Source organism: Magallana gigas, chromosome 6 (assembly GCF_963853765.1).
Source record: "Magallana gigas chromosome 6, xbMagGiga1.1, whole genome shotgun sequence".
Classification (NCBI taxonomy): Eukaryota; Metazoa; Mollusca; class Bivalvia; order Ostreida; family Ostreidae; genus Magallana; species Magallana gigas.
The window spans coordinates 22,649,079-22,676,929 of NC_088858.1; the positions used below are offsets into that span (position 1 = coordinate 22,649,079).

The window sequence follows — 27,851 nt, forward strand, 5'->3', positions numbered from 1 at the left end:
TAAAATGGTACTGAAGCAACATTGCGCTCTATACTTTCTATTGTTGAATATGAAGAAAAACTGCTGAATATTTTTGAGAAATGGCGGGAAGTGGTCATGCAATTTACCAATTTACATGGTGCACTCATGGAAGCACGATGAATGAACAATATAAAACTTATAGATGTTATACAGTAACCATAAAATAGAGATCAAGTTCGAATTTGGTCAAGGTCCTATAATGATTTTGTCAGAGTTATGCCCTTTGAACTTAAAAAAAATTATTTTTAAAAAAATACGGTTCATGTATTTAATGATATAAACATATATTACAAGTTTGTCACTCAATACAATTGTATTTTCATGTCATCTTAGCTTATTAAGCGCTTCAAATAAACATTTTTTGCAGCCCCCCCCCCCCTTTCCCATTGTTTTTTATAATCAGAAATTAAGCTATATTAAGCTACATTTCTAAAGATTAAAAAAATAATATCTTTATTTGATATCGTATATCATTTTGTAAGAGGCATTTCTTTTAAACTTTTCCCTTCATTTTTGTAAATCCGGCAATTAGTTTGAACTACTTTTACCCAAACCAAGCACCTCGTGTTGATACATCCGCCATTTTGAAATTAAAGTACAACGTTTGACAAAACGACTGAAGTAAAATCTTCCTGAGCAAGGTAGGTGGGACATTTTTCCGTAAATCCCTTTCTCTCTGGTATATTTAAAACGTTTTTTTTCATGCGCAGAATAAGAATGATGTCAGCCTTTGCAATGTCTATTCCTTGTTAAAACTTGTGAAGCGTTTGTTTTCCTTCCTTATTCATTCTTGTTTAGTTTTCATGTAAACCATGCTATCGAATGTTGTTTAATTTGATATATCTACATCATGAAATTATTTCAAATTTGTTTCCATGAATACCTTTTGATATTTGCACCGTGTAACCAAACGTTTTCAAGATTTTTTCTTTCGCACTTTGATAAAATGATCAGCAATTTTATGATCATGTATTCTGTTACATTTTTAAGTTTAAGCTTGTAAAATCGTAAATAAATAACTATAATATGAACACTTTAGTAAGTTAAAATAGAATCAACATTATACCTGACCAGCTGTATAAAAAATCCTTGAAAGTTGATGCTATTTTTAGAAATGATATGTAAATATTATATGCATTTTCAACATTCAATCTGATCGGTCCTTTTACTGTATATTCACTAAGACTCTTAGTGGGAAAACCAAACAAATTAGATTCAAACATCTTTTAATTTTATTTCACAATGCTGAAAACATTGCAACAGCAAGTTTGTTTATTATTATTATTAAAAAAAAACAACAAACAAACACATCAATATTTATAAACGAAATTTTATTAATTCTTGTTTTAAAACTTTTACAGTAGTGTACAGAGGCGTGTTCAACAGAGCGAGTGCTTGCCAAAATTCCCTTTACCCGCAACCCAAATTTTGGCGAGAGCATACGAGCCCTCTCTTTGCTGAACATGCCTCTGGTTGCCGACCAATTCTTGGGAAGTACCATTACTCACCAGTGCATTGTTATGTCATTTTTTGTAAAAAAAAAAAAAAAATTATGTGATGATAAAATGAGGTAACAATGTACTGGCGGGAAATGGTCCTCAGTGAGAATTGATTGCATGCCAGTATTGACTTCAGATGGGATATGTTTCATACGAGGACTTGTGCAACATTAACACAAAATTACCTGAATAAAAAAGTTATACATTAGTACATTACCTGTAAGTTTGAGCGTTATTCCAAAAGTTAGAATAATTTTATTTTCCTTTTCCAGAGGACAATGTCATTTCCTCCTAGGCCTCCCATAGGCATGCCCCCAATGGGATATGCCTATGCACCTGTTGGAATGATGCCCATGGGGCTGGGCATGATGCCCCAACCGGTCAGTAATAAACTTTGAAACAAAACTTTTATAACAGCATTATAATTTCAGTAATAGGTTTCAATTATATCTAGTAAAAAGAATTATTTGTTGACAGATTATGAATATGTGGTGTAAATCTAGTACTTGAAACAACAATTGCAAATTCAATTCATAACAAATGAATGTGGAATCTACTATAATTAAAGGATATGTTTGTTGAGTTTTATAAGGTGTCAAAGTCAACACTAACTGTGTTAAAATGAAAAGATTTATGTTAACGAAACAGAAAACAAAACACTTTGCTGTTTAAACAGAAATGCAGTTGCAAAAATTATACAAGTCTGTGTTGCAAACGGAATGCCTAGGTACATGTTGCCTATTGTATTGAAAAACAAAATTATAAATGTTTTAGGTCATGAGACCAATAGTGACAACTCAAAGTGCAGTCTCACAACCAGCCAAACCATTCAACAGAAAATTAATTCCACAAGAAATACCAAAGGTAACACATTTCTATGATTAATTATTGTTGTTAGATTTGCAATTCAGCTTTTATGGCAAAGGCTATGTGTAAAAATGAAAATAAACTAAGAATACCTAAGGTTTGGGGTGGGTTTTTTCATAGAGTGCGCATGTCATGATCAAATTAAAAAAAAAAAGATATGGATGTAAAATTTTCTTTGTAAATATTATTAAAATGGTATTGTTTTTAAAACTACATGTATATACTCCTGATGCAGAACCTCTGATACAGAATAAGTACAGGTAAATTGAATATATTTTAGGATGAGAAGGAAGAAAAACCTCCTGTGACCACAGTATTTGTTGGAAACATCAGTGACAGAGCCCCAGATGCCATGATACGACAGATGTTACAGGTAGGCTTGTTGTTATGATGCATGAATGATCTACAGTTCTTATAATCTGAACTAAGAGAAGTTTTGTAAGACATACGTTTACCTATATATTAAAAATACACTATTTCAGAGATGTGGTAATGTACTCAGCTGGAAACGTGTGCAAGGTGCCTCAGGGAAATTACAAGGTGAGGAGTGTTTGACAGTGATTATCTCATCAAATGATAAATAGATTTTTGATCAAATTTGTATGGCTAAAATTTTACGTTTATAATTTCATGACATACTGTGGTTTCATCAAAATTCATTGAATACCAATTTTCGTGGATTTCATTGTTAAGTTGATCCACGAAATTAAATGTTCATCGAAGTGCAATTTCTATTAAGATTTTGTATTGATATGGTCATTGGCCTTGAATTTACGTATCCTTGAAACTGATTTTTCACTTTATCCACGAAAATTGATACCCTTGAATATTAATGAAACCACAGTATTGCATCCATGAAATCTGACAACTAATTGGAGAAAATAGCTGTTGTAAATTAGTATATAAAAGATCTTTCAGCTGTAATGCTGACATTAAATTAACAGATATTTTTGAGATTAATGTGGATTATTTAAGAAAGGAAACAATTACTTTCAGCTTTCGGATTTTGTGAATATGAAGATCCAGAAGCAACTCTGCGATGTATGAGACTTCTAAATGAATGGGAAATAGCAGAGAAAAAATTAGTGGTAAGTGTAAAAGTATATGATGAACATGCTGAAGTATAATTTGTTTACTTGATAACAAGTACATACCAGTTTTTCTCAGATTTTGAATAATAATTCATGTAGGACCTACCACATCCTGCCATTCTGCTTAGCTTGTCACATAAATTACGTTAAAGATTATTTTAATTTGCATATAAAAGAGAATACCGTATTTTCCTGACGATAAGTCTGTATTTTTTCTCTGAAGCAGAGCACTCGACTTATCGTCTTGATCGACTTGTCTAAGGCTTAAGGTCAGAAAATTGTGCAAAATAGTATTAAAAATCTTGGTTTTAATGGTCTTGATCTGGCTGTTTTATTGAAAATTACGTTGTTGAATTCAATGTTCATCTTTAATTATCATCATTTTCACTCATTTGTTAACACTAGAATACATTTTGATAACAGTTATTAAACAATGGTGCATTGTCTTTAATCAATTTAAAGTTTTACCGTTCCGTTTTTATAAACACATTGTCACATGATTCCATATATCACTACTGGGAAGATTAAATTGCGCAGTAAAATTGAAACCAAACATAAATGGAAAAAACTATTGCAGTAGGTCCGGGGAATGTTTTCAATTTTTATTATTTTATTAGTAAATAGTTGTTAGTGGAAAGTATAAATGAGAAATATTTTATGGTCAAATTGAATCTTAAAATACATGTACGTAATAGGCAATTATCAATACTATTGTTTATACAGTAGGCTGACACCGGTTGTGCTAATAATCTTGCCATTGGCTGAGATCTATACGGCAATTTCCCTCCCTGTGTATATAAAGAGTACCGTTATTAGTGTGATTATAGTTCATTGATTATTTATTGTCCAATTCTTTGATTATTGTTAAATCAAAAATTTAGGAAACGTATGTATGTCGTATATCGTCGTTTTCAAGTCGTACAAATGATTGATCTATTTCTAACAGTGTCTATGTAAAACTATAGCGTGTAACTGCATTACTGGATACAAAGTAAACAAGTTTCATCAAATCATAGTAACTGCTAAGCTTTCTGCACTTGAGTACTCCCTTTGAAGTCCGACACGAGACAGGTGCATGCCTCTGACACCGGAAATTGTTAAACAAACATTGACCACGCGCCAAGTCAACAGGTGGCTGGTTACATAATGGCGAATACACTGGCGATGGTCAGAGTGGGTGATTATTTAAAACTTAAAAAACTCAAAACTTACTTTGACTTCTGTCAAAGTAAGTTTAGTTTTTGCACATCACGCGATATCGGGAATTGTTTAAAATGCCAGCGACTTTGTAGATGTTGCCGGTATTTGAAAATATGATGCATAAGTATAAAGTATAATTGTTTAAATGTTAATCATTAATAATATTTGGTAGCAATATCGAGGACATCGTGGCATCATACACTGATAATGTTACTGCAGTTTTGTACGCCATTTTGAAGTGATAAGATCGACGTGTCGTCTGAATCGACGTATCGTAGGATTTTGTTAAAATTTTGGCTAAAAATGAGCAATTTGACTAGTCGTCTGCATCGACGATTTGTCGGGAAAATACGGTAATTCAATATATAGCTATCCTCTCTATGAAATTTCATGGCAACAAGTGCATAATTGGAAAATGCATTTCAAGAAAGTTCATAACAAACAGAAATTGTTATGTCTATTAACAAGTCTATATAAATCCTATTCTATTTCATTTTTTCAGGTAAAAGTTGATGCCAAAACAAAAACACTTTTAGATGAATACATCAATAAAAAGAAATCTAGAACTAGTGGCGTTGAAAGTGAAGATAAAGAAAAGAAAGAAAATGGAGATAAAGAAGAGAATGAGACAAAAGTTGAGGAAGACCTGGATGAATTCACAAAACGAGAGGACCGGGTGGCAAAGGCTGGCCTAGACGCCATCATGAGAGAATATGCAGAGGACCTCTCAAAGAAGATGTTCATGGGTACTGTACACATACAAGTCCAATCTATTGCTATTTTATCTTATCGCTTTGAAGGCAAGACCCTAAATACATGTAGTATTCAAAATTTAAATACAAATATTGAAGATATTTATGTAGCAATATAGTCTGTGTAAGAACAACTTTCTTTTAAGCTAAAGTTGTTTCAGCACAAGTTGCCGATTTCCTTCTGTAACCGTATCAATGCTTGGTTATAATTTTAGCAATGAAAACTATGTTACTGTTCAATATGTTTAGTATGTTGGCCCATAAAACAGATCGTCTATAAATATGAGCATAGTTACAAAATTATTCAAGCATGAATATTTAAGTCCAAAGATTTATGGTAGGAAGTGACAGGTACAATGGAAAATCTGTTTTTCAAGCGAAAGGTGGTAACTTTAAATTTTTTTTTTAATATGTGTCTTACATTTTACAGAAGTTGAAAAAGAGCCAAAACCAGTCAAAAAGAAAGTTGAAGAAGAAAAGATTATCAAAGACACAGTCAGTTGTTCTTCATATTGAATTTACACTTGATAAATATGCTGTATTCAAGAACACATAATCAATTAATTTTAAAAGATTGAAAATTTTCATATATGTAGATAAGAAGATAAAGAAAAAAATATATTTTTATCACTTTTGCTTCCACTACAATATTAAAGCAGTTTTTATATGTGATTTGGAATTTCAGGGAATTGATGACATTGACTTAGAAGATGACAAAAGGGAAATAATCCACAGAGAAATCAAGAGTTTCAGGGATCTCCATAAAGTAGGTATTTCTGTGGATTAACACTTGCTGTTAAAATGCTTCCTGACCTTTTGTTGAGGGTTTTTTAATGGTTGCTAAATATTTTTCTTGACAATTGAACATCCAATATTTGACATTTACCATTTTTTGGCTATGTCATCAAGTTTATGTACATGTATAATACTTGAGGAACATTTTTGAAGATGGCATTTAAAAATATTTACTGGAAATAAATTTAGAATTTTGGAAAAGAAAATGGCTAATACATAAAAACTAGAGTGATATTAAAAAAAAAAAAGTGTGAAAGAATGGAAAGAAAAAAAGAATGAAAAAATTTTTAATTGATTTTTTTATTATCTTTTTTTAGGTTAATTTTTTTTTGTTAGATAAAACTTTCAGATTTAAAAATCATTTTGATTTTAAAAAAAAAAAAAAATTAAACCAGAACTGACAGTTAAACCTTGTTAATTTTTCAAATTTTAAAATGACATTTTTTCTGTCACCTTAAATAACATGGGTTATATTTCATTACCCCCCACTTAATAGATGAGCCCTGATGCTCGTGCCAAGCATCTGTTACGGTCCTGATCAACCTGTATAATAATATGTCAAAGACTCTCTGGTAAGTGTTTACCAAATATCTCTTTAAATATGTCACCTTTCCAGCCAGGTAGATGACATGGAGGGATGGGTAGGTAGACAGAGAGGTTTCCCTGTACAAGATGTCTAAATAATATGATTATAGAGATAGACGACAGTAAAACACGGTTATAGCGAACACGCTTATAATGAATTGACGCTTACAGCGAAGTAATTTCATTCCCCAAGTCCCTTTTTCATGTTGTAAACTTGACGGATATAACGAATTACGCTTATAACGAAGTTAAATTGCCCGTCCCTGTCACTTTGTTTTAAGCGTGTTTTACTTGCGATATACCGTTAGTCAGTAAACAAACAAAAAAAATTCCTGATGTATCAGACTTTAGGTTGTTAAAGGCATTAATACCATAGATATTTTTACAATGGCAAGAACAACCAACACCTAAATCGATAGATTCTGAAAGAAGAATTACATTTCATAGTAATTCGATACTTTAAGCTAGAGAAAGGAATTAGCGTTGTTAATGCAAATGTAGGGTAAGTGGATAGGACACTTAGATAATGTTGGAAGTATGGCCCAGGAAACAGGGGTAATGCAAGTAAGTGAACCTAAATTACTCTTTTGTCAGATCTTCACTCAAACTCCGTGATACAGAGACCAGGTAAGTGCTGTAGATTACATGTATGTGTTCTGCCATATCTTGTGAACTGAATTTTTTTTCTCTGAAAAAGGAATGCAGCCATTAAATCCCCATATTTCTTGACAGGTCTAAAATAGATCGCTTATAGCTCTCTTGTAGGTTTTTCCCCCATCAGGAGAAAGTTTTTTTACAGTGACATGTAATGATGACATACGACATATGTAAGTTACACAACACAAAATATCTGCTCTCAAATCCTTCCTATGAGGGCAGACCCAGTATGTCTAAGATAGATTGATGTTTGTTTGACTCCCCCTCTATTCTATGATGTTTTTGTCATCATTCTCAAGTTTAACATATTTTAGTCTATATGCATGCCAGTTTTGATTTGAAGTGAAAATTGCCGTCTTTAATAGCAGTATGCTCTACCAAAGATCATCTAATGATGCCCACTTATCAAGATGATAGTAAATTTATGCCAGATTAAAATTAGGGTTTTACAAATAGATTATTTTATCTAAAATTCATGGTCCTGCAATTTGAAATAGACATATGAGGTTATTAAAAGTTTGTTATTTATTTGAAATGCTGCATTTTTTAAATTTTCATAAAAATGTGAAAAAATATTCATATGGGAAAGAAAACAACATCAAAAAGATACAAATGGCTGTAACCATTTAATAATACTAACTTAGAAAACTGATATTTGGGATTGTGGGTGATTAGGGTTTAATGCAAATAAACCTTTTTGTTGCCAGCAGCATCACTGTTATCTTAAGGATTCATTAATAACATGCCAGAATTGCTCTCGCAAGGAATAGGAATAGCATCCATTTTGGCTGAGGAGGAGCTCCAATCAGAGAAGTAGTCATGTGAAAAGTAGCTTGACTTTGTTCACAGGGAGGGATCTGTGCTGTAGATTGGTTGTCTGTTTATTGGAGAGGGTCAGCGATCTTTCTATGGCACAGTGCATGAATCGGCAAAATAATGTCAACAGAATCGACAAGGCACTTTATTAGCTTTTCTGTGTGCTTTCTGAGGTAATAAGGAGAGAAATTGTTCCCAGTAATTTCCACCATTACATTTTGTTTCTATCAACTTTGCAAACAAATTTTGTCACTTTATGCAGCTTTTTCAAAACAGTTCATAGTGACAAGTAAAGCGATATATACAAATCAAGTGACACAGATATATGAATGTTGAGGAATGTTTTTGAGTATTCAGTAGTTGACCATACTGCAGGGTTTATTATCTTTCCATTGAGAAATTCTGTTACAATATTTATGGTAGATGATTATTTAGTTAATGTTTTATATGAAAGTTAGCAAGTGTTTGACTTTTTTACTGTTCTTTTGAAGGGAGAGGATGAGGTTGAAAAAGATGCTGAGAAGGAAAAGGAAAGGAAAGACCGGGAGAGGGAAGAAAGAATGAAGATGGTGGAAGAGAGAAGACGAGAGAGGGAGAGAATGAAGGAAAGAGAAAGGGAAAGGGAACTGGAGAAGGAACGCTATGAAAGAGAAAGGGAACGCATCAGAAGTAGGACAAGGTCAAGATCTAGGTCACCCAGGAGGTGGAGAGAAAGGTCAAGGTCACGAGAAAAGTAAGTTGTCAGCTTAGCAAAGTGATAAAATTATCAGCAAAACAATTTGTTGGAGTTTTCTCTGAAGTTTGTCTTTTAAACTCTGATGTAACTTTGTGATCAGGGAGAGAAGAAAGGAACGTGATAGAGATGCTGAAGATGAAGAGGAGGCTTACGAAAGGAGAAAATTGGAGAAAAAATTGAGAGAGAAGGAAGCAGCATATCAAGAGGTAGATGTTTGAAATACACAATTTTGATAGAATCATCTGTTTGTACTGTTGAATTTTGTAAGCTGTAATGCTTTAATGTGTGTAGAATGATTTATGCTTGAGATAATACGATTCAATGTATTGGTATCTAATATCTTATGTTACTTTTCTCCAGAGATTAAAGAATTGGGAAGCCAGAGAAAGAAAGAAGGCAAGGGAGTATGAGAAAGAACGAGAAAGGGAAGAGGAGAGGAAAGCAGAGGAGGTGAGTGTTGTCATGATTTACCAAAAGTACACTTAATGTTAGTTAATGAAAGAGGAGAACTGCAGAGAGTATAATGTAACCACAAATTGTTTTACAGTCAAGAGAAGGAAGAAGGCTGAAGGAATTTCTGGAAGATTACGATGATGAGAGAGATGATGTCAAATACTACAAGTAAGAGTAACTTAAGTTTTTAAAGACGATAAAATATCATACTTCCTTCCAATGAACATTGATGGTAAATTTGTTAAGGATTGATAAATGGTTGTTATCATTTCCATAGAGGCAGCTGTCTAAATAGACGACTGAAAGAGAGAGAAAAGGAGCGAGAGGCTGATGCTAGGGACCGACAGAGGGAGAAGGAAGAACTGGAAGAGATCAAGAGGAAGTTACTGGATGAGGGACATCCGGACCCAGAGGCTGAGCTGATGAAGGTAAAAACAACAAACTCTACTTAAAATTCAGCGATGCAAGCATTATTAAAATTTCCAGCGGAATGAATGCTACAATTTTGGGGTAATTTTGTTCTCTCCATTCATAATCATAAAGGAAAATCTACTAAAGACTGTGTATTAATTCCATCTTATCTTTAGATTGAATTAGAAAGGGAAGAACACCTGAAACCTCGTCTGAATATCTCCGAGGAGAATTCTCCTGTCCAGCAGAAGGAGCCGATCAGAGTAGACTCATCAGATGAACCGGAGGAGGAGGAGGAGAAGCCACAGTTACCACCCAACATGAAATCCACCCTGAAGCCTATTGATGTGTCCAACAGCGTGACCCCCATGTCTGAGGACAACGACAGCAACTTCCCTCCCCCAGATGAGGACTCCCAGCCTGTGTATGGTCCAAGCAAAGAGGAAAATGCAAAACTAGGCTTTGGAGGGCTGAAGTTGGGTATGACATTGCATAGATTATTGGCAAAATACCAAAATCTGGATGGGCTGTCGTCAGTATTTCTAAAATTTGTTTGAATTTGGAAATTCCTATAATTATTTTTGTGTGTGACAAATTGCAGGAAGCTCTAGCAGTCCGACAGAGAGTATCTCTAGCAAGAGAAAGAAGTTGACAGTTGGTGATGTATTTAACCAAGACGATGAAGATAGTTCATCCGGTTCTAAGAAACGTAAACTGGTACCTCTGGATTATGATGATGACAAGGACGGCAAGAAAGGAGCCACAGCAGAGGAGAAGAGGCTGAAGATCAAACAGTTGATCGAGAGCATTCCCACGGCCAAGGATGAGCTGTTTGCCTACTCGCTGGACTGGAACATTGTTGATCAGGTAGGAATTTAAACCTTTATCAGAATTTACTTTTAATACAAGCTTTATAAAACTAATGAAAATATGTTGTGCACTTGTAAGAGGGAAAGGTAAAACAGTATAAATAATGAATTTGTGTTGTTTGTAGGTTCTTATGGACAAGAGGATCAAGCCATGGGTTAACAAGAAGATAATTGAGTACATTGGTGAGGAGGAGCCAACCCTTACAGATTTTATTTGTCAGAAAGTGATGGCAAGGAGTGGACCTCAAGCAATACTCAACGATGTAGCTATGGTAAGTGCCAATACTTCTTTAGAGTACTAATTGAGGAAGATAGTAGTTAGTGTTTATGAATTATTTTATTAAGTTTGTATTAGAAAGCCCATTTTTAAGAGATTTGTCTACACCTATTGAATGCCTACAAGTGTTTGACAGTTGCTTTGTTTATCTTCAGGTGCTAGATGAAGAAGCAGAGGTGTTCGTTGTGAAAATGTGGAGGTTATTGGTGTACGAAACTGAAGCCAAAAAACTTGGTCTAGTCAAATGATGACGATGTGTGCTTAGGCTGTTTATTCATTTATAGTATAAAAAGTGATAGTGGGTGTATGTATGCATGTGTAAATATGGGTGATGAAGTATGCTCGAGCTTACTCCAGCCTGACGCAGTGCTAGCACGTCTGTCCATGTTCATTCAACTTCTGCCTCCGTCACCATTCCAAGAAGACAATCCAGGTTTTGACATTACGGTTGTGGTTCAGACCTTCCTACCAGATACAAGTGTCACTGACTCATTGAAACGAAATCAGGAAAACTACGTGTGTTATTTTCTATCATCGTTTTGCTTATGATTTTGGTATGTGTGTTACGATGATGTCCTGAATTTTCCTTGTTTATAGGAAATGTTATGAAATATGAAGTGTATGCTAAACTTATCATGAATGAATTTGAGAACTTGTTTAAATTACACATTGTAAATACTCATGAAAAACTGGTCCCATGAATGAGTGGTTGATACATAATAAATCATGTGATATTCTCTGATTGTGTTTGCTCTTTATTTGACAGCGTTAACCATCTGACGTTGAAAGAACATTGTTGAATATACACTTGTCAATATGACTGTAACCTTTGAAGAGCAGCCATGAGGCTCTGGATAATCTCGTCTATGTCTCCTGACTTGACATTGTTACCTTAAAGGAAAATATGCATAGAATTATGAAAAGAAAAATATTTAAAGGCGTTTTGAAAATCGGTCGTCTACTCTTTTGAAAATTGTTGCAATTACAAGATTCTACAAGAGATAGTAACGCTCAATTGGTTGCACTGAACAATAATTCCAGGATTTTATGTTTTGAAATTCAAAGCTTTTATATTGAATTGGTCGATACAAGTAACATAGCCCTTAAAGGACATAAAATGTTGTGGTTACCGTGGTAATTGTCGTTCTTTCTGTCAGCGTTGAGAGCTTTACTCCAGGACTGTGTGGCCTTCTCGGAGAAGTCCCCGGAACTAACGCTGTCTGAAAGGAGAGGGAGCTACTGTAGAGTTGTATTAAGTGGTTCAGCACGGCCATAAATAAATGAAGAGACAGCGTAGATATGTCTTTAAGCAGACGGAATGAGTAAGAATTTAACTAAAATCGAGACAGTACCTTGCCATTTTTGATTGTTTTTATTTGTGCCTACAACTTCGTTCCACTTTTTATCCGCCCCTACGGCCGCTTTCCAGGAGTCGGTCGCCTTAACGGAGAAGTCTTTTTTATCTCCTGGAAATTAATAATGATCTAAGTTATTTTTTTAAACTATGAATGGAAATTTTAAAGACACAGTGTGTAAAAATCAGAGGTAAGTCACCGTACCGTCTGGCCAGCTTCCGTCCCAGGATTTGCCCGATACACCAACTCCCTTGCTGTCCATACTGAATCCAAAGTCGCTTCCTCTCCCTGTCGTCTGCTCTTTGTTGTTTTCAACTTCTTTATTTTGACCTGTAAAATGCAGTCACAAAATTGTTGCTAATATACTCCTAAAAAACCTGCTATGTTACGGGAACAGAATAATAATCTGCATATTGTATGTTTTATTTTATAAACGATGAATAGACCTGGCCAACGTCCGTCCCAGCTATGTCCTCTCGGTGACTCGGTCACCTGGTTCTCTTGAAACGGGACGACTTGGTTTTGTTGAAAGCTTTGCTCTGCAGGACGTTATCAAATTGTTAAACAATATGCAATGATTTGTTTCAGCATTAAAACATCTCTTTTCCCCCCGAGTTTTTCCATAAAGTTTAATTGAAACTTTACAATTATTTTATCTTTTTATAAGAGAAAAAAAGAAGTTATTTTTAGCTTAGAAAAAATGAGGGAGTCAGATCCTGGTTGTCCATAAAAAGAAAACCTGAAAACACTCTCAGTTCATTATTGGTAAGATTTGAAACCAGTGCATTTTGAAGCCAACGGTTTTAAGCTCCCCTTCTAGTCTTGAACTGATGCATATGAAAAAAGTACCTTTGTTTGAAAAGCTATTCGGATCAAAATCTCTCATAAAATTTCCGTTGTTTGGATCGAATTTTACGTTGCTCATGTCAAAGGTCATCCGACCACCACCGGAGTAATCTAAATTCTTGACCTTGATATACTCCGGAGCCTTCGTTGTGATGGCTTGGAATCCGATCGAGAATGGTTCCAGATTTTGTTCTTTCATTGGATTGTAGTTGACGAAGGATATGGCGTTTGGATTGAATTTCGGGATATTGAGATTTTCGTATATTGCAGGATTGTACGTCCTAGGAGGGGGAGCTGTTAAATTGTTTGGTTTTAAAGGTGTCATTTCAATCAAAACTACACAATCAGCAACAAAATTGTAAGTTGTGGATGCATTTAGTAAGATTTTGATGAAACAATACGCTATGTACATGTATATTCTATATATAAACCTATTTATACATGCATAACCTTTCAGGGGTTTAACACCGTCTTTTGAAAAAGTTTTCAAATTAGTATACTAAAGTACATGTATCCAGAACAAAATAGTTGCATTAGTAAGAGTGAGATAAAAAAAAATGGAATCAGGATGAATGAACATTTCTATCAAATATAAAACGCATACTCACCTCCTAAAACTCCATAAGAACATATTCCCAATATTAATATTACCGACATCTTCATGAAAAAAAATCTTTGATTGACTGTATTGTGTTGATACCAGTTTTGTGTTGATTACTACTGTTAAAAATACAAAATACGTCACTTCCGTCCACTGGCGGGGTATCTATCAACTTTAATGATATCTATCACCTGCATTTTATCGCTGACCGGAACCAGTGACCGAGGGAAGTATGGCTAAATTCTCACGTGTTGCATGCAGGCCCGATTTCGTTTCCAAAATTATACATATAAGTGGTGGTCTTGTTATATTACTGTACATCCACGAAATATTCGTTAAAACACGATAATATTGATATTAATAATCCATGGGCGAGAGGGGGGGGGGGGTGGGGCGGAACTGGACAAATATTTTTAATGTTTTCATCTTTTTAAGTTGTTCAATACGGTCTAGCACGTAGTCTGTCCTTTATTAATTTTGAAAACCAATCTTCAAAACCATTTCCCCAAGGTAAGCGCCTAGTTAGATGTGTAATTATGTCGCAGATGAATTATCGATAGGATGCCACGATTTTATCTTGTCCGTGATGGTTTGTTGGTTTTGGGAGGTTGGTATGGGTATGATTTCTCAAAATTTTCATTTAATGACAGATACAAATAATGACATCAGGTGTTTATTTGTTCACATAATTGTGTGTGTGTGTGGGGGGGGGGGGTCAATCTGCTAATGTTAATAACCATTTAATAAAAGATCTTTTCTTCACCAGCATTGACGGTGACAAATGAACAAAGAACTTCGAACCTTTTTAAGATTCACCGAGCTTTTTTAATGATTCTCACACTACATATACAATATCAGTTTTTTGTTGAAAGGGTTTCGAGAACCTTAAGAAGGGATAAAAACAGGTCCAAATATTTGTTTTCCTACAAACAAAAAATAATTTAAAAGTTACTCGAAGTTCAACTTACATACATGTATAAAGTTACAGGAGTTTCATTGACTTAAATCGAAACAGTTAAAAGAAATCTTTTTTCTTACCTTCACTCCACCTGCAATTAATTAAAAAAATAAAACCTTATTTGATCGTAGAATAAGTACACATGTATCGAATTCAATAAACCGTTTACTTTTAATTATCAGCACACATATGATTAATTAAGCAATATACATTTAATGTATTTGAATTTATTAATATAATTCACATGATTACTACGATAGACATTGATTTCGTATTCGATTTTCTTTTTATCAATATTAAAATGCACTTTACCTGTTATTTCTCGTTTTCCTACAAATATATACGAATGAATAAATTGAATATAACAGAGAACTTTTATATTAAAATGTATAATTTACATGTATTTCAATTGTATTCTTAAAGCCACTTTTATAAGTAAAACTTCGCCCTCGTCCGACCGACTGACTAAAACAAAGTAATCGACTTAAGATGTTTTTGTCAACAATGTGAGCAATTTTTAAAACACTTTTTTTTTTAAAGGGGGCCTAACTTCAATACATATTGCTGACTCACCCAGCAAAGAGAATTGATTTGACTGGGATCCTGTCAAACCGCCACCTTAAAAACAATCCCAAAATATATGATCAGTTTCAAAAATATAGCCATTACAATCTCTTTTTTACCTTATTCAAGGAAATCAATTCATGTAAAACATAGACTTCACAAAAATATAATTTCCCACCATTTTTAGGACAAGTAAATTTTAATAGAGATTGGAAATATTACCATTCATAAATCCCTTGGGATCCACTAGATTTGAACCTCCAGAAAACTTTGAAATGGAACCGCCACCTACCAAACATTGAATAAAAACGGAGAACAATAAAGCCCACACCCAGCCTGCGTCCATTGTTTGCTTGACCAGAAGCACGAAAACTCATATGCAACATCAAATTAAGCACACAGTTATAAATTTTTTTCGAGGGATTTAAAAAGCCGTTGATACGTGGTTAACAGCATGCTATGCATCATTTAAATGAAAACTGAATTCTTGATTGTAGTAAAAAATTATCAACGATCTCAAAGATATCCTTCAAAAGATGCATATGTATGCTCATAGTTACATGTAATAATAAACGATTTATTATGCAATGTGTAAAGCTGGTCATGGCCTTTCTTAGACTATGTGTTGTGTGACATGTGTTAATTAAGTATTCTCTTTTAAACGGAGACCTCTGTATTTTCTAAATTTTCAAGGTAAATCTTATGGATAATTTGTTGGCCATCCGGCCTCCTTATAATTAGATGTTAAAACCGCTCGTTATATTCGCTCGATCGTGTAGTCTTTTTTAATTGCAAGTAGTATTATATATGTTCATCTTGCATGAGAGAAGCAATGGATAAAATTTTAAGCATGAAAATGGAAAGCAAAGATGTTTTGGATGAAAGAAGGCATCAAACTGACATATTTACATGGGTTCCCGAATATATTAACATACATTGTAACAACCATTGATCAATAAGCTCCTATAACATGTGTACAAGAAGCAGAAGCGCTTGCTGAAAGCGAGGCAACTTTTTAAAAAATTGTTACACTACCAGACATAGCGCCCATTGGATCCAAAGGATTTCCGCCTGGGGGCAGTCCGCCAGGCATCATGGGATTGGAGGCGGTCCCACTGCTACTATCTGCCAATGACAATAATGTTCAAAATATAAGTGGAAACTTTATACATCTCTGTATATTTATCTTTATTTTTGAGAATATACAAAATGTACGAACCGCTCGTTCGTCCAGTGACAGATGACGATCCCGTCATAGTGTTCATCATGTTCATAGGACCGGAAGTCCCTCCTCCGGACCCCCCGGAAGACCCGCCCATCATTGATCCCATTGGATTAAACATGTTGGATCCACCACTTGTACTGCCCCCGCTGGCTCCACCGTTAACCTGACTGGCACCACTCATCATCCCAGGGGATCCACCCATTAGTGAGCTGGCGTCCATTTTATTGGGGTCACCTCCACCAGCACCTTATGGAATTCGTGATCAGTGTATATTCAGTTCAAACATATATATTAAAAATGTTTTTTCATATTGAGCGTTCTTTAATTCGAAAAATTTTGATTTCCGCATTATTCTGCAATTACCAAGACTCGTTTGAAAAACTGTAGTCACTTTGCTACATATCTATAAATACATATTCTAATCATGTTGGAAAAAATCAATGTTAATAAGTAAAAAAAAAATTAAAAACGCCCACCTCCAAACATGTTCAGACTTGCGCCCTGTACTGCCATTTGAGTGTTTACTGCTCCAGGATCAAATACTCCTCCGCTTGCTAAAAAAACAACAACATATTCTTTACAGACTGCTTTAAAAAGACAACAATGTTCAGTCTTTTTTTTAACAATGTTGCACTTACAGCCCGACTGGGGTCCCATGAAGTTTTGAACTTTTCCTGCAAGATAACAAAATAGTTTTTTGATTTTTTTTAGCATCATCATGTTAAAAGAACTCGATTGTGGTTGCCATTTTAAGACTTTATTGATCTCATTTAGAAGAAGATCTATGTATGAAAATCCCAAAATTAAAAAAGTTAAATACGAGTATATGAATTTATCTTTGCATGGTATCACATTTATTTTCAAAACTCACGGATCAAAATATCCAAGTTTACAGTGTGTTGCAAGGTTAAAAATGCTTAATAAATACCTAACGTCGGGCTTAAAGGGTTGAATCCAGATTGTGTGGTCTCGACATTTGTTTTGATGGGATCAAACGACGGCACCGCGGCCCCACCACCGGAAGTCTGTGCTGATCCACTTCCCGAGCTGCTAGATCCGCCTTGTGTACTTGTAGGAGAGCCAAAAGAGCTTGCCCCTCCTTGTGTCGAACTTGCAGAACCAGTCGGACTGCCAAACGAAGTAGCACTACCGCTCCCAGAGGTCCCTGTTGAAGATCCCGTTTGACTACCAAAAGAGGAGGCGCTGCCACTTCCAGATGAACTCGTTCCAGATCCACTTGGGCTTCCAAACGAGGAAGCACTGCTGGTTCCTGTAGAACTTCCAGATGAAGATCCCGAGCCAGACGGACTTCCAAACGCCGACGCCCCACCTCCAGTACTAGAACCTCCTTGAGTCATCGTGCCAGCGGATCCTGACTGCTGTGCGGTACCACTGCCGCTTGGCATGGTTCCCCCTCCCATGGACTGCTGTTGCGCGTTCATGCCCATCCCATTAGTAAACGTTGGAGCATTGCCCCCTGTTCCCTGTCCCGAGTTTGCTGCATTGGGGTCATATCCCCCTGCCATGTTTACTGCACCGTTATTGGGATTGTAACTCGGCGTTAATGAAGCAGACGACCCAGCCTGACCTCCTCCTCCCATTTGTGACATAGGATTGGTAAACTGAGCACCACCTTGTTGGTTGGGATTGAAACTGCCTCCAAAAGCAGACGTCCCCGATGTAGAGCTTGATCCACTGGTGCTTCCTGCCTGTTGTCCACTGGAGCCACTCGACTGTTGGGTTGATCCTCCGCTACCCAGCTGGTTGGGATTGAAACCACCACCCAATCCGCTGGTGGAAGTCCCTGACGTGCTGCTCAGCTGATTGTTGAGCTTTGTGGGATCAAATGTTGCCGAGCTCCCGGATGTTTGCGACGAAGGTTGGCTGTTAGTCTGGGATCCCGGATTAAACATATTCATTCCGCTCCCCATACTGCTCATCATTTGGTTGGGATTAAACGATCCCATATACTGGGAGGTGCTCGAAGTACTACCTCCTCCTCCCCCTCCAAACATCATAGAGTTAGGATCAAAAGTTTGTCTTCTCGCTGCCGAATTTGCTTAAATCAAAGTACATGTACATTATTGTTAAAACTCTGCTTTGAAAACAAAACAATGAAACATGTTTATATAAACCGATGTCAAACATCAGCGGGATTAGTTATGAAATGGATATTAAGAAACTTACCAGAAGCAAGTCTTCGGAATTCCAAAACATACCGGTTCGGTTCTGCTGATATGGAATATATCAATGTAAATAAAAGTACTTTTGGTAGCATTTTGCTTTTCTGTTAGTAAATAGGCTACGAGGAATTATAGAAGCGGTCACTCTAAACTCTAAGATACATGGTAGATAAGGCATGTTACAGAATCACTTTATACCGTGTTTATAAATATATCGATAAAGTGTTGAGTTTCACGAACTACAAGTAAAGGCATTCTACTATTATAGGACATTCTTTATTGATATTGAAATATCGTGAAACAAATATTATGTTAATGAGAATCTGTACAGTATTTAAGGTATATTTTCCAGACGATTTTGTGACAGTTTCCTCTCCGGAATTCAGCATAAGAAATAATTGCTGCAATTTGTTAAGATTCTGGCCAATATAACTAAAAATAAAGAGAGAGACTTTGTGCATTAAAAATGGCAATGTGTAAAATAAACACTTGTTTCAAACCCAATACAATTTCATTTATGTGTTATGTGTATAGTAAGGGAACCAAGATCTGAAGTCGACCATCGTCAACACCAATGACCAGGCACGCAAGTATCTTTATTGACCTTGGGTCAACTCTTTAAACATTTGTAGTTTTCATGAATATTAATACATGTAATTCTATACCCAACAAGGGGAAATCAACATATTTTAGTTATAATATGATTTATGAAAACAAAGTTAATGCGGACGTTTATATATGCATGCGTAGGCATTAAAACGAATAGGGGATTTCCTTTAGGAAAGGATGAAGGAGCCAAATGGAAAAGGTCATGAATTATTCATGAGAACGAGAGAAATTCAATGAGTTGACCACCAGTCAATAAGTGTGATCGAGACTGACCACTGACCTTTGACAATTGCTGTAGTCTATAGCATGTATGTGCAAAATAAGCTCTAAGGGGATGGACATCAACATACAATTTAAAAAATCTCACCAGATGTTTAAATTATGTAGTAGAAATTATATTAAAATCAGTCAGCTAATTAATTCCCTCAAATGATAAAATACAATAATGGTATATACTGATAGTATTCTGATACCTTTTTATCGTATATATAATACTGCGCCATTTTGTTTGATATTGTTTTATCATGTCATATCACTCTTAAGTAATAGTCCTTGCTCGCGTCACAGATTTCCTTCTGATTTGCTCTATCTTGTCTAGTGAATACAGTTCACCTGTTTCTGTGCTGGTCACAAGAACACGTTCGGTCGAATATTTCAATGATAAGTATGGTCTTATCTACTATCAGTATATTCTGCTATCGCGATAGGTGCGACAGATGTTAAGTGGAGGTCATTTGTATACAACCATGGATTTTATAAGTCAGTGCGACTTATCAATGTCATGCTTATTTACTAGTATTTAGTATGACTATCTAAACAGCATTTATTCCCGAATCATATTGATAATCCAGGGAATTAGGAACATTTGTGATTGATTTATCAGATTAAAAAAAATCTTTATTTTTATGATTAGAATACTTGTAATCTTACAAGAACATGTACTCTATTTTTAAAAGTCTTATCGTTAACCCAAACACTCCATATCTCATTATTTCAACAAAAAATGTTTCAAATGTTATTCTTCAATAGGTAGTTTATTAATCCAGATGCTTCTTTAATCCAGATTATATCTCAATTAAAATAAAAGCTATCAGAATAACGATCCAATCTAAATTGTTCTTTTAAAAATTGGATTATCATGAAAGGAAACGATTTCATGACGTGATTTTTTAAATGATTAATTTGGTATACAACTTTTGGCCTTTTTATTGAAAAATAACAATCAAAATACAATTCAAGCTGTAAAAGGTACAATGTGGAAAAGAAAAAACAAATACCGGAAATTAATTGAACCAGTAACCAGCTTGAAGATACAAAGATATAATTTATTTTTCTTTTAAAACACATGGAAAATTGTATATCGCTCGCTTATCCTTTTAAATCTATCGCCGCCCAAGAAGATTTTGAGGATTAAAGAAGTTGAACGACAGGGTGTTAACTGCATCAGGATCGAATCCCCCGGCCGCCGAACCACCAGATCCAAGTTGTGCTTTGGAAGGGTCCAAAAAACTAGATTGGATTTGGTTAACTTTGTTTGGATCAAAAGAAGGCTGCTGTGCACTTCCACTGGAAGAGGAAGAAGATGATGAAGAGGATGAAGATGAGGACGGACTTCCGCCACTGGTCCCGGAACTACCGCCATTTAAAAATGCGCTCGGATTTATGAACATATCTGGACTCATCATTTGTGATGATGCACCGGAAGTGCCACTTGAGCTGCCACTGGTTGATGACCCGGATGATGCACTACTTGAACCAGAAGTTGACGTTTGACGTTTTCTAATACCTGGAATATCGTTAAATGCTTGATAAGTATCATAAAGTACATGAATCAAACTCTGTTACAACGTAAATTAGCAGATTTTTAAATTATATGTTATTCGTCGAGACCATGTACTAGTAATTAAGTTTTTTAATGCCATATATTCTTTTGAGAGCAAAATGAAAATTACTCTTCTAGTTCTGAAAATAATTACAAATACTCACTTCTTCTCCCGACTTGAGCTTGTGGATTAAAGAAATTGAAAGACATGGTGTTAAACTGATCGGGATCGAATCCTCCAGCTGCCCCACCACTTGCTCCAAGCTTTGAGGATGAAGGATCCAGCATGTTGGACTGGATTTTGTTAACGCTGTTGGGATCGAATTTGGGCGTACTACCACTACTACCACCTGAACCACCACCACCACCGCCTCCTGACATCTGGTTGGGGTTGAAGAAGTTGAACTGCATGGTATTGAGTTGGTCTGGGTCAAAGCCCCCGGCAGCACCGTTGCTGGCTCCAAGTTTGGAAGAAGATGGATCGAGCATGTTAGCTGTCAGTTTGTTGACACTGTTTGGGTCGTAGCTTGGAGGACTGCTTCCACCACTGCTGCTGCTACTTCCGCTGCCGCTTGGCCCGGATGGTGAGCTTTGGCGTTTATGAATAACTAAAATATCAGTCATATAACTATTTTATCAAAAATGCATCATCATCATCATCATCGTCGTCGTCATCGCTGCACAACGGTCTAGGTTCAAAGATATATTTTCTTACCTCTTTTTCCAACTTGAGCTTGTGGGTTAAAGAAATTGAAAGACATGGTGTTAAACTGATCGGGATCGAATCCTCCTGCAGCCCCTCCGCTTGCTCCGAGCTTTGAGGATGAAGGATCCAGCATGTTTGACTGGATTTTGTTAACGCTGTTGGGATCGAATTTGGGCGTACTACCACTGCTACCACCTGAACCACCACCACCACCACCACCACCGCCTCCTGACATCTGGTTGGGGTTGAAGAAGTTGAATTGCATGGTATTGAACTGGTCTGGGTCGAAGCCTCCGGCAGCACCGTTGCTGGCTCCAAGTTTGGAAGAGGATGGATCGAGCATATTAGCTGTCAGTTTGTTGACACTGTTTGGGTCATAGCTTGGAGGGCTGCTTCCACCACTGCTGCTACTTCCACCGCTTGAAGTCTGTCGTCTTTCTTTAAATTGAAGATGACGAAAATCGATACAATTAAACGAATCAAAGCGTTGTTAACATACAGTATAAAAACTTGAAAACACTAACTTCTTCCTGATGGACCACTATTTCCACCATTACTCAAGAGAGCGCTGGGGTTGAAGAAGCTGAAGGCCATGCTGTTAACCTGGTCGGGGTCGAATCCCCCTCCTCCTCCGCCAGATTGGCCAAGCTGAAGCTTGGAGGGATCTAAGAAGCTAGCATGAATGTTGTTGACCTTGTTAGGGTCGAATGATGGAATTAATGAACCACTGCTGCTTGAAGATGGTGATGATGAACCACCACTACTACTGGACCCACCACTCATGGTGCTGCTGGATCCACCACCACTTGGGTTTGAAGGGGAGGATCTAAAATATCGTGAATTTCTTTTACATACAAATGATAAATGAAAAAAACCAAATGTAGTGAACTATTTCTTAGATTAAAGAATGTGGATTAAGGTGGGAAAGATATGTACATACGCACTTGAGCCACTCATGAACTGTGAGGGGTTGAGCAAGAATGATGGTGGCTGCATGTTTTGTGAGAGTTGTTGACTAGAACCGGATCCGCCACTTGATGTGCTTGTACTTCCGCCAGTTCCGCTACTGCTTGACCCGGAACTAGTGCCACTAGTTCCGGTGCTAGTACTTCCTGTTTGTGTTTGGCGGACTGTAACATTACGAACAAAATTGGGAAATATCCTCATAGTAAATATATTTATTTTGAATCCTTTAATAACGAATTTTAATACGGGACCGAAATAGGACCTTACCTCTGAGATATCGAGCATTTCCGCCCGTAGAAATGACTGCCACGACGAGGATGACAGACAGCCACATAGTACACCTGACTCTGATGGCTGTGTTTTGTCAGTATTTGTTATTGTTAATTCGATAGTTCGAACCTACAATTCCGTAATGATCACGTAATGATGATAAATTGTGGTCAATCTAACGATTCTACTGTTTCAAGAAATAGTACGAGATCTTATCTTCAGTAGCTCACGAGGTTGTGATAAGAGCCACTGTCCAGTTAGGGTGCTGGACAGGTGAACGATAGAACACGGTAAATGGTCTGATGTATCTGGTGGTCAGTGGTTATACCAGCCAAGATTTACATTGCCATAGAAATAGGGAATTTTTACAACATTGAAACAATGACGAATGTACAGACTTGTCAAAATTTCATGTTTTCTCATTCTTGTGATGGTTAAAGACAAAGTTAAATTAATCTGTGTCGTATCAGTTAATTCTTTAGTCTGACACTATGTTTTCCTATTTAACAACTGCTATTCATTTTTAAAATTAAGCTTCAGTAAAAATCATTTGGTCACAAATTTCTTAGAATTTAGCTTGTAAAAACAATCAATTGTAAAATAAACTGTAAAAGCAGGAATAGGTTTTGATGATAAAATTTCGTTCTTTATAAATCGAAAATTGATATTGCATGTTAAATTAATCTGTGTCGTATCAGTTAATTCTTTAGTCTGACACTATGTTTTCCTATTTAACAACTGCTATTCATTTTTAAAATTAAGCTTCAGTAAAAATCATTTGGTCACAAATTTCTTAGAATTTAGCTTGTAAAAACAATCAATTGTAAAATAAACTGTAAAAGCAGGAATAGGTTTTGATGATAAAATTTCGTTCTTTATAAATCGAAAATTGATATTGCATGTTATAAGAAATGTTGTGTTTTAAACAAAAAAAATCAACTACAATATTATAACAATTCACATCACAAACAAAAGTTTATCACGACGAAAATTCTGCTTCTTCAGTATCTACTATATAGTATATGGAAAACTACTAGTATTTTCTAACATTCACTCACATTTAGTCATTGCCATTGCTTCTGTTTCTCTGTCGAAATTCTTGACGATGAACAATTTCGATGGGCTTATTTCTTGAAGGATTAAAACATCGGAATGTTTAAAATAAGAAGACAATTATTTCATGTAGTATTAATTAAAAATTAAATAATATCACACTCAATAACTCCTAACGTTTTTATATCAGAACAAGAACGCTTTACAAATTAATGATTGTTTAATAACAGCTGAAACCACGACTCATTAGTCCCTTCCATTCCTTTGCTATTTTCCAACAACACATTTACACCCTCCAGTAGACCAGATGTGGGGGCTGACTTAAATCGACCCTTTGTCCGGGGGCTGTCAGATTGAACAATTCCGCCTGGGAGGCTCATTTTGGCGTTATTAACGTTATTAGGATTAAACAAAGTCGACGCCTTGGTTGGCGCAGCAGTTGTATTGGTCGTCTGGTTGTTATTTGTTTGAGGGACCACTTGGTTGTTTACTCCGATTGGAGCAAAGTGCATGTGAGCATTGTTTACGGAGTCCGGATTGAATATTGGTATTTCATTCTTGTTTCCGCCACCGAGCAGACCAGGCACGAACCCTGAACCCCCATTAGATGTGGAGCTATTGGTAACGTTATCAGCCGCAGACGACGGCGCTCCATTAATATTTTGCAAGAAAGACGGTTTAAAATGCATCTGCATATTGTTGATGTGGTTGGGGTTAAACTTGTACGCCAATGCTTTGTCCGCGTCGTAGCCAGGGTTTTTCTCCAACATCTCGCTTGGATTGAAATGCATTTGCACCTTGTTTACTTCATTCGGATTAAAAACGGCATTGTTGACCGATGATGGATCGAAACTGCCACTATATCCCGACATGTCAAATCCCATTCCCATTCCAAAGTGACCTCCTGCACCTGCAGTCTTATTTTCATTTTTTGAATTTATCATTGTTTGCATCATTCCTTGATTGATACTATTCGGGTTGAAATTACCGACAAAAGCCGACTCATACCCGGATACGGTACCTGCAGTGAAAGAATGGCTGCTATTGTCGTTGTTTTTGGCAAACGGGTTTTGAATCGCCATGATGTTAGTTTTCATAGGATCGTAACCCCCAGTAAAAGCTTGACCCCCAAACGACTGGGATTTTCCATCAATTCCTAGCTGAGAGTTGATGTCAAAACTCATCTTTGCGTTGTTCACTTGAGAAGGATTAAATCCAAGATATGCATACTTGTTTTCTGTAGAGTTCGGGTTCACTTGTTGTTGTTGTTGTGAGTTGTACTGAAATGACCCCATGTTCATCCCTGGCAACGTGCCTGGGTTATACATGATCGGCTTGTTTATTGCATCAGGATCAAAACCCGAGTAAGATACGACCATCTCCGATGGCGTCGTAGTTTGCATCGTCTGGTCGGTTGAAGATACAGTCGGTGCAATGGTCGTGTGGACAGTCACGTTCTTGGCAGAGACATTTGACGAAGAACCATTTTGATCATCGTCTGCTTCCAGTTCTATCAAATCATAAAATGATCGTCTTTGTTTTGTATTTTGTGCTTCTGTACTTCTGTCTGCACTATTTTGAGTTTGCGTCTTTGAATATTGAGACAAAGGGCCTAAGAAAAGATCGGGACTAAACCCCATTGCTGCAGTGTTAAAAGCAGTGTTAAATGGCTTTTGAAATCCAGATTTCTTTGCTCCTTGGTTAGCTTGCGGTTGATTTTGCATCGTATGCTTACCGCTACCGGAAAGTCCCATCAGCTGTTGATTAATTGCATTAGCATCGAATTGCGGTTGTTGAGAATTGCCCAACTTGGAAGTAGAAACAGACGCAAACTGACCTGGATGGAATGATCCTTGCAAAATGTTCAGTCTATCTGGATCAAAACTAAGTTTTATATTCATATTGGAAAGTTTGGAGTTAGGTAAAATCATACTGTTCGGGATGAAATTCATTTTCGCAGATAAAGCGGAGTTTTGAATCGCGTTTGACGAAGTCGTTTGTGTTGAGGATTGACTATTCTTTTGATCTAACATGCTTGACGTCTGGGAATTTGAGGGATTTTGGTTCCCAGCCGGTGCCTGACTAAACTTGTGCATAATTCCCGCATACCCAGTTGGTCTGTTTGCATATCTCGTCCACTCATCAGCAGATATGAAGTTTTGACCAACGTTGTACTTCGTCGGATTGAAGCCATTTGTACTCGTCCAAGAGCTCATTAAGCGATTGGGGTCAAAACGAGATACCTCTGCAGTATTGCTTACTTGATTTTCGTTTGGTAGAATATACTGGGTTTTACCTACATTGCCACCCCCGGATGAACTCATCCCTGCGGATAACATGGACATAGGGTTTGTGTTGAGCTGAGCAGAATTGTACGTATTCATAGAATTCCCACTGTGTACTGCTTGGCTTCCAGTGAAACTTGGATTAGAATTTCCATTATTCTGCTGAAATTTTACTTCATTTGTAAACGTTTGTTTTGCGGGCATGGGTCCTTTGGCTTCATTGGTTAATGAAATTTTATTTCCTGATTTGTTGATTTCATAACCATTTTGCGATGCCATATTATTATTGTTTTCTGTCATTTGCAAAGTATTAAGGTGTGGAGTTTGTCGACTTGTATCAGTTGCATGGTTTTCATTAAGGTTAGAATTGCTTTGTTCAAGATAATTTGGTTTCAATCTTGTTTCCATTCCATCGGAACCAATGTTTAAAGGCATTGTCGACTGACTCTCTTGTTTCTCCCCTACATACGGAAGCACATGTTTTCTGGGAATTGTAACGGTTTTTACCTCTTGAATTTTAGAGACCTCTTCCTTTGAATTGGGCAAGGCTAACGCCTTGTTTAACAATTCTAGCAGCTCGACACCATTCATATGTTTTAACATTGTTAAAAGTGTAGCCGAATCTTGACCCTCCGCCATCTTAGTAATGGGTTTTTGATCAGCTTCATTCCTATGTTTGCCTTTATCTGTCATTGAATTAAAATCAGCGCCCCCTCTGATAAAATTCTGAATGGCCGCTTCTGTCGGTATTTTTGGTTTCTTGACATAATATTCAGAGGAAAGTTCTTCCAATCCGGGTAGTGGAATGCTCTTGGTTACTGCAAAAATTCAATTACACCCAATATCCATTAATCTCTTTGAAGTTAAAAATAGGCATTGCGCGAAAAAAATTTAAATATCAGTTTTTTTCATGAATAGTAAAACAAAATACATGTAACATTTTTTTATGGAGTAATCCTGTTTAAAAAATCATTACGCCAAATTTTTAACTCACTTGTGACAACAGCGAAAATAACGAAAACTCGAGCGAAATCCATTGAGTGGAAGAGAAAATACAGAAAATAAATAGGAATGTTCACATTTGCCGACAGCCGTTGGATAGAGTCATTTTGATGACGATGGGTCGGCTGCCATTATCTGCTGATGATACCAAGTTCTGATAAACAGTACATTGGAGCACGCGTTCGTTTTACCACATGGCCTTTATCGTGCCATCACAATATCCGAAAACATACCTTGAGTTTCTATAAACAATTGGAAGACATTTAATATGTATTTAGTATATCAAACAGAAGAATGATACAGAAGAATGTTTACTTTCAAAATCTACAATATCCAAAAAGTACTTCTTTTAAAATGTAAAACTTTTATACGATAAA

General features: G+C 36.3%; 5 protein-coding genes across 7 annotated transcripts; 1 reads left to right on the forward strand and 4 right to left on the reverse strand.

Moving 5' to 3' along the window:
- The first annotated feature begins 516 nt into the window (after positions 1-516).
- LOC105318129 (RNA-binding protein 25) lies at positions 517-11,768 on the forward strand. 2 transcript variants are annotated; one of them, XM_011415063.4, is made up of 18 exons: positions 517-662; positions 1,793-1,900; positions 2,295-2,384; positions 2,668-2,760; positions 2,870-2,927; positions 3,384-3,475; positions 5,181-5,424; positions 5,861-5,925; positions 6,116-6,196; positions 8,775-9,016; positions 9,120-9,225; positions 9,380-9,469; positions 9,567-9,640; positions 9,750-9,900; positions 10,060-10,363; positions 10,485-10,750; positions 10,878-11,024; positions 11,185-11,768. In XM_011415063.4, the coding sequence occupies exons 2-18, from the start codon at positions 1,799-1,801 to the stop codon at positions 11,275-11,277; spliced, it is 2,298 nt and encodes a 765-aa protein (XP_011413365.3). In that variant the 5' UTR covers positions 517-662; positions 1,793-1,798; the 3' UTR covers positions 11,278-11,768. The 2 variants fall into 2 exon arrangements, with proteins under 2 accessions (XP_011413365.3, XP_011413366.3); XM_011415064.4 differs by having other exon boundaries at positions 558-666.
- Positions 11,769-11,785: 17 nt separating this feature from the next.
- On the reverse strand, positions 11,786-14,083 carry LOC105318130 (uncharacterized). 2 transcript variants are annotated; one of them, XM_066089298.1, is made up of 7 exons: positions 13,839-14,063; positions 13,234-13,524; positions 12,831-12,923; positions 12,589-12,714; positions 12,382-12,495; positions 12,160-12,249; positions 11,786-11,920 (listed from the first exon to the last, which is right to left on the reverse strand). In XM_066089298.1, exons 1-7 carry the CDS (start codon positions 13,891-13,893, stop codon positions 11,841-11,843), a joined length of 849 nt encoding a protein of 282 aa, XP_065945370.1. In that variant the 5' UTR covers positions 13,894-14,063; the 3' UTR covers positions 11,786-11,840. The 2 variants fall into 2 exon arrangements, with proteins under 2 accessions (XP_065945370.1, XP_065945371.1); XM_066089299.1 differs by lacking the exon at positions 12,831-12,923 and having other exon boundaries at positions 13,839-14,083.
- A 2,391-nt stretch (positions 14,084-16,474) lies between these two features.
- Positions 16,475-18,930, reverse strand: LOC105318139 (uncharacterized transmembrane protein DDB_G0289901). Its single transcript, XM_066088217.1, has 5 exons — positions 18,766-18,930; positions 17,507-18,637; positions 17,217-17,252; positions 17,055-17,132; positions 16,475-16,824 (listed from the first exon to the last, which is right to left on the reverse strand). Exons 1-5 carry the CDS (start codon positions 18,854-18,856, stop codon positions 16,475-16,477), a joined length of 1,686 nt encoding a protein of 561 aa, XP_065944289.1. The 5' UTR covers positions 18,857-18,930.
- A 1,679-nt stretch (positions 18,931-20,609) lies between these two features.
- Positions 20,610-23,499, reverse strand: LOC105318131 (uncharacterized transmembrane protein DDB_G0289901). The gene is made up of 6 exons (XM_011415066.4): positions 23,132-23,499; positions 22,839-23,028; positions 22,423-22,724; positions 21,908-22,336; positions 21,357-21,800; positions 20,610-21,156 (listed from the first exon to the last, which is right to left on the reverse strand). Exons 1-6 carry the CDS (start codon positions 23,196-23,198, stop codon positions 20,753-20,755), a joined length of 1,836 nt encoding a protein of 611 aa, XP_011413368.3. The 5' UTR covers positions 23,199-23,499; the 3' UTR covers positions 20,610-20,752.
- An 896-nt stretch (positions 23,500-24,395) lies between these two features.
- LOC105318140 (uncharacterized protein DDB_G0283357-like) lies at positions 24,396-27,679 on the reverse strand. Its single transcript, XM_034470173.2, has 2 exons — positions 27,467-27,679; positions 24,396-27,290 (listed from the first exon to the last, which is right to left on the reverse strand). The coding sequence occupies exons 1-2, from the start codon at positions 27,507-27,509 to the stop codon at positions 24,397-24,399; spliced, it is 2,937 nt and encodes a 978-aa protein (XP_034326064.2). The 5' UTR covers positions 27,510-27,679; the 3' UTR covers position 24,396.
- Positions 27,680-27,851: the final 172 nt, after the last annotated feature.

Coding starts and splice junctions, on each gene's coding strand:
- LOC105318129 (XM_011415063.4), top strand. CDS start 1,799: ATGTCATTTCCTCCTAGGCCTCCCATAGGCATGCCCCCAATGGGATAT. Junction 3,476..5,180: donor TAGCAGAGAAAAAATTAGTG/GTAAGTGTAAAA, acceptor TCATTTTTTCAG/GTAAAAGTTGATGCCAAAAC. Junction 9,470..9,566: donor AGGAGAGGAAAGCAGAGGAG/GTGAGTGTTGTC, acceptor ATTGTTTTACAG/TCAAGAGAAGGAAGAAGGCT.
- LOC105318130 (XM_066089298.1), bottom strand. CDS start 13,893: ATGAAGATGTCGGTAATATTAATATTGGGAATATGTTCTTATGGAGTT. Junction 13,525..13,838: donor TTCTTATGGAGTTTTAGGAG/GTGAGTATGCGT, acceptor ACAATTTAACAG/CTCCCCCTCCTAGGACGTAC. Junction 12,250..12,381: donor AAACAATCAAAAATGGCAAG/GTACTGTCTCGA, acceptor CTCTCCTTTCAG/ACAGCGTTAGTTCCGGGGAC.
- LOC105318139 (XM_066088217.1), bottom strand. CDS start 18,856: ATGCTACCAAAAGTACTTTTATTTACATTGATATATTCCATATCAGCA. Junction 17,253..17,506: donor CCCTTTAAGCCCGACGTTAG/GTATTTATTAAG, acceptor GTTATCTTGCAG/GAAAAGTTCAAAACTTCATG. Junction 16,825..17,054: donor AAGTCTGAACATGTTTGGAG/GTGGGCGTTTTT, acceptor GAATTCCATAAG/GTGCTGGTGGAGGTGACCCC.
- LOC105318131 (XM_011415066.4), bottom strand. CDS start 23,198: ATGTGGCTGTCTGTCATCCTCGTCGTGGCAGTCATTTCTACGGGCGGA. Junction 23,029..23,131: donor AAATGCTCGATATCTCAGAG/GTAAGGTCCTAT, acceptor GTAATGTTACAG/TCCGCCAAACACAAACAGGA. Junction 22,337..22,422: donor TAGTGGTCCATCAGGAAGAA/GTTAGTGTTTTC, acceptor TTCAATTTAAAG/AAAGACGACAGACTTCAAGC.
- LOC105318140 (XM_034470173.2), bottom strand. CDS start 27,509: ATGGATTTCGCTCGAGTTTTCGTTATTTTCGCTGTTGTCACAA. Junction 27,291..27,466: donor TATTTTCGCTGTTGTCACAA/GTGAGTTAAAAA, acceptor GAATTTTTGCAG/TAACCAAGAGCATTCCACTA.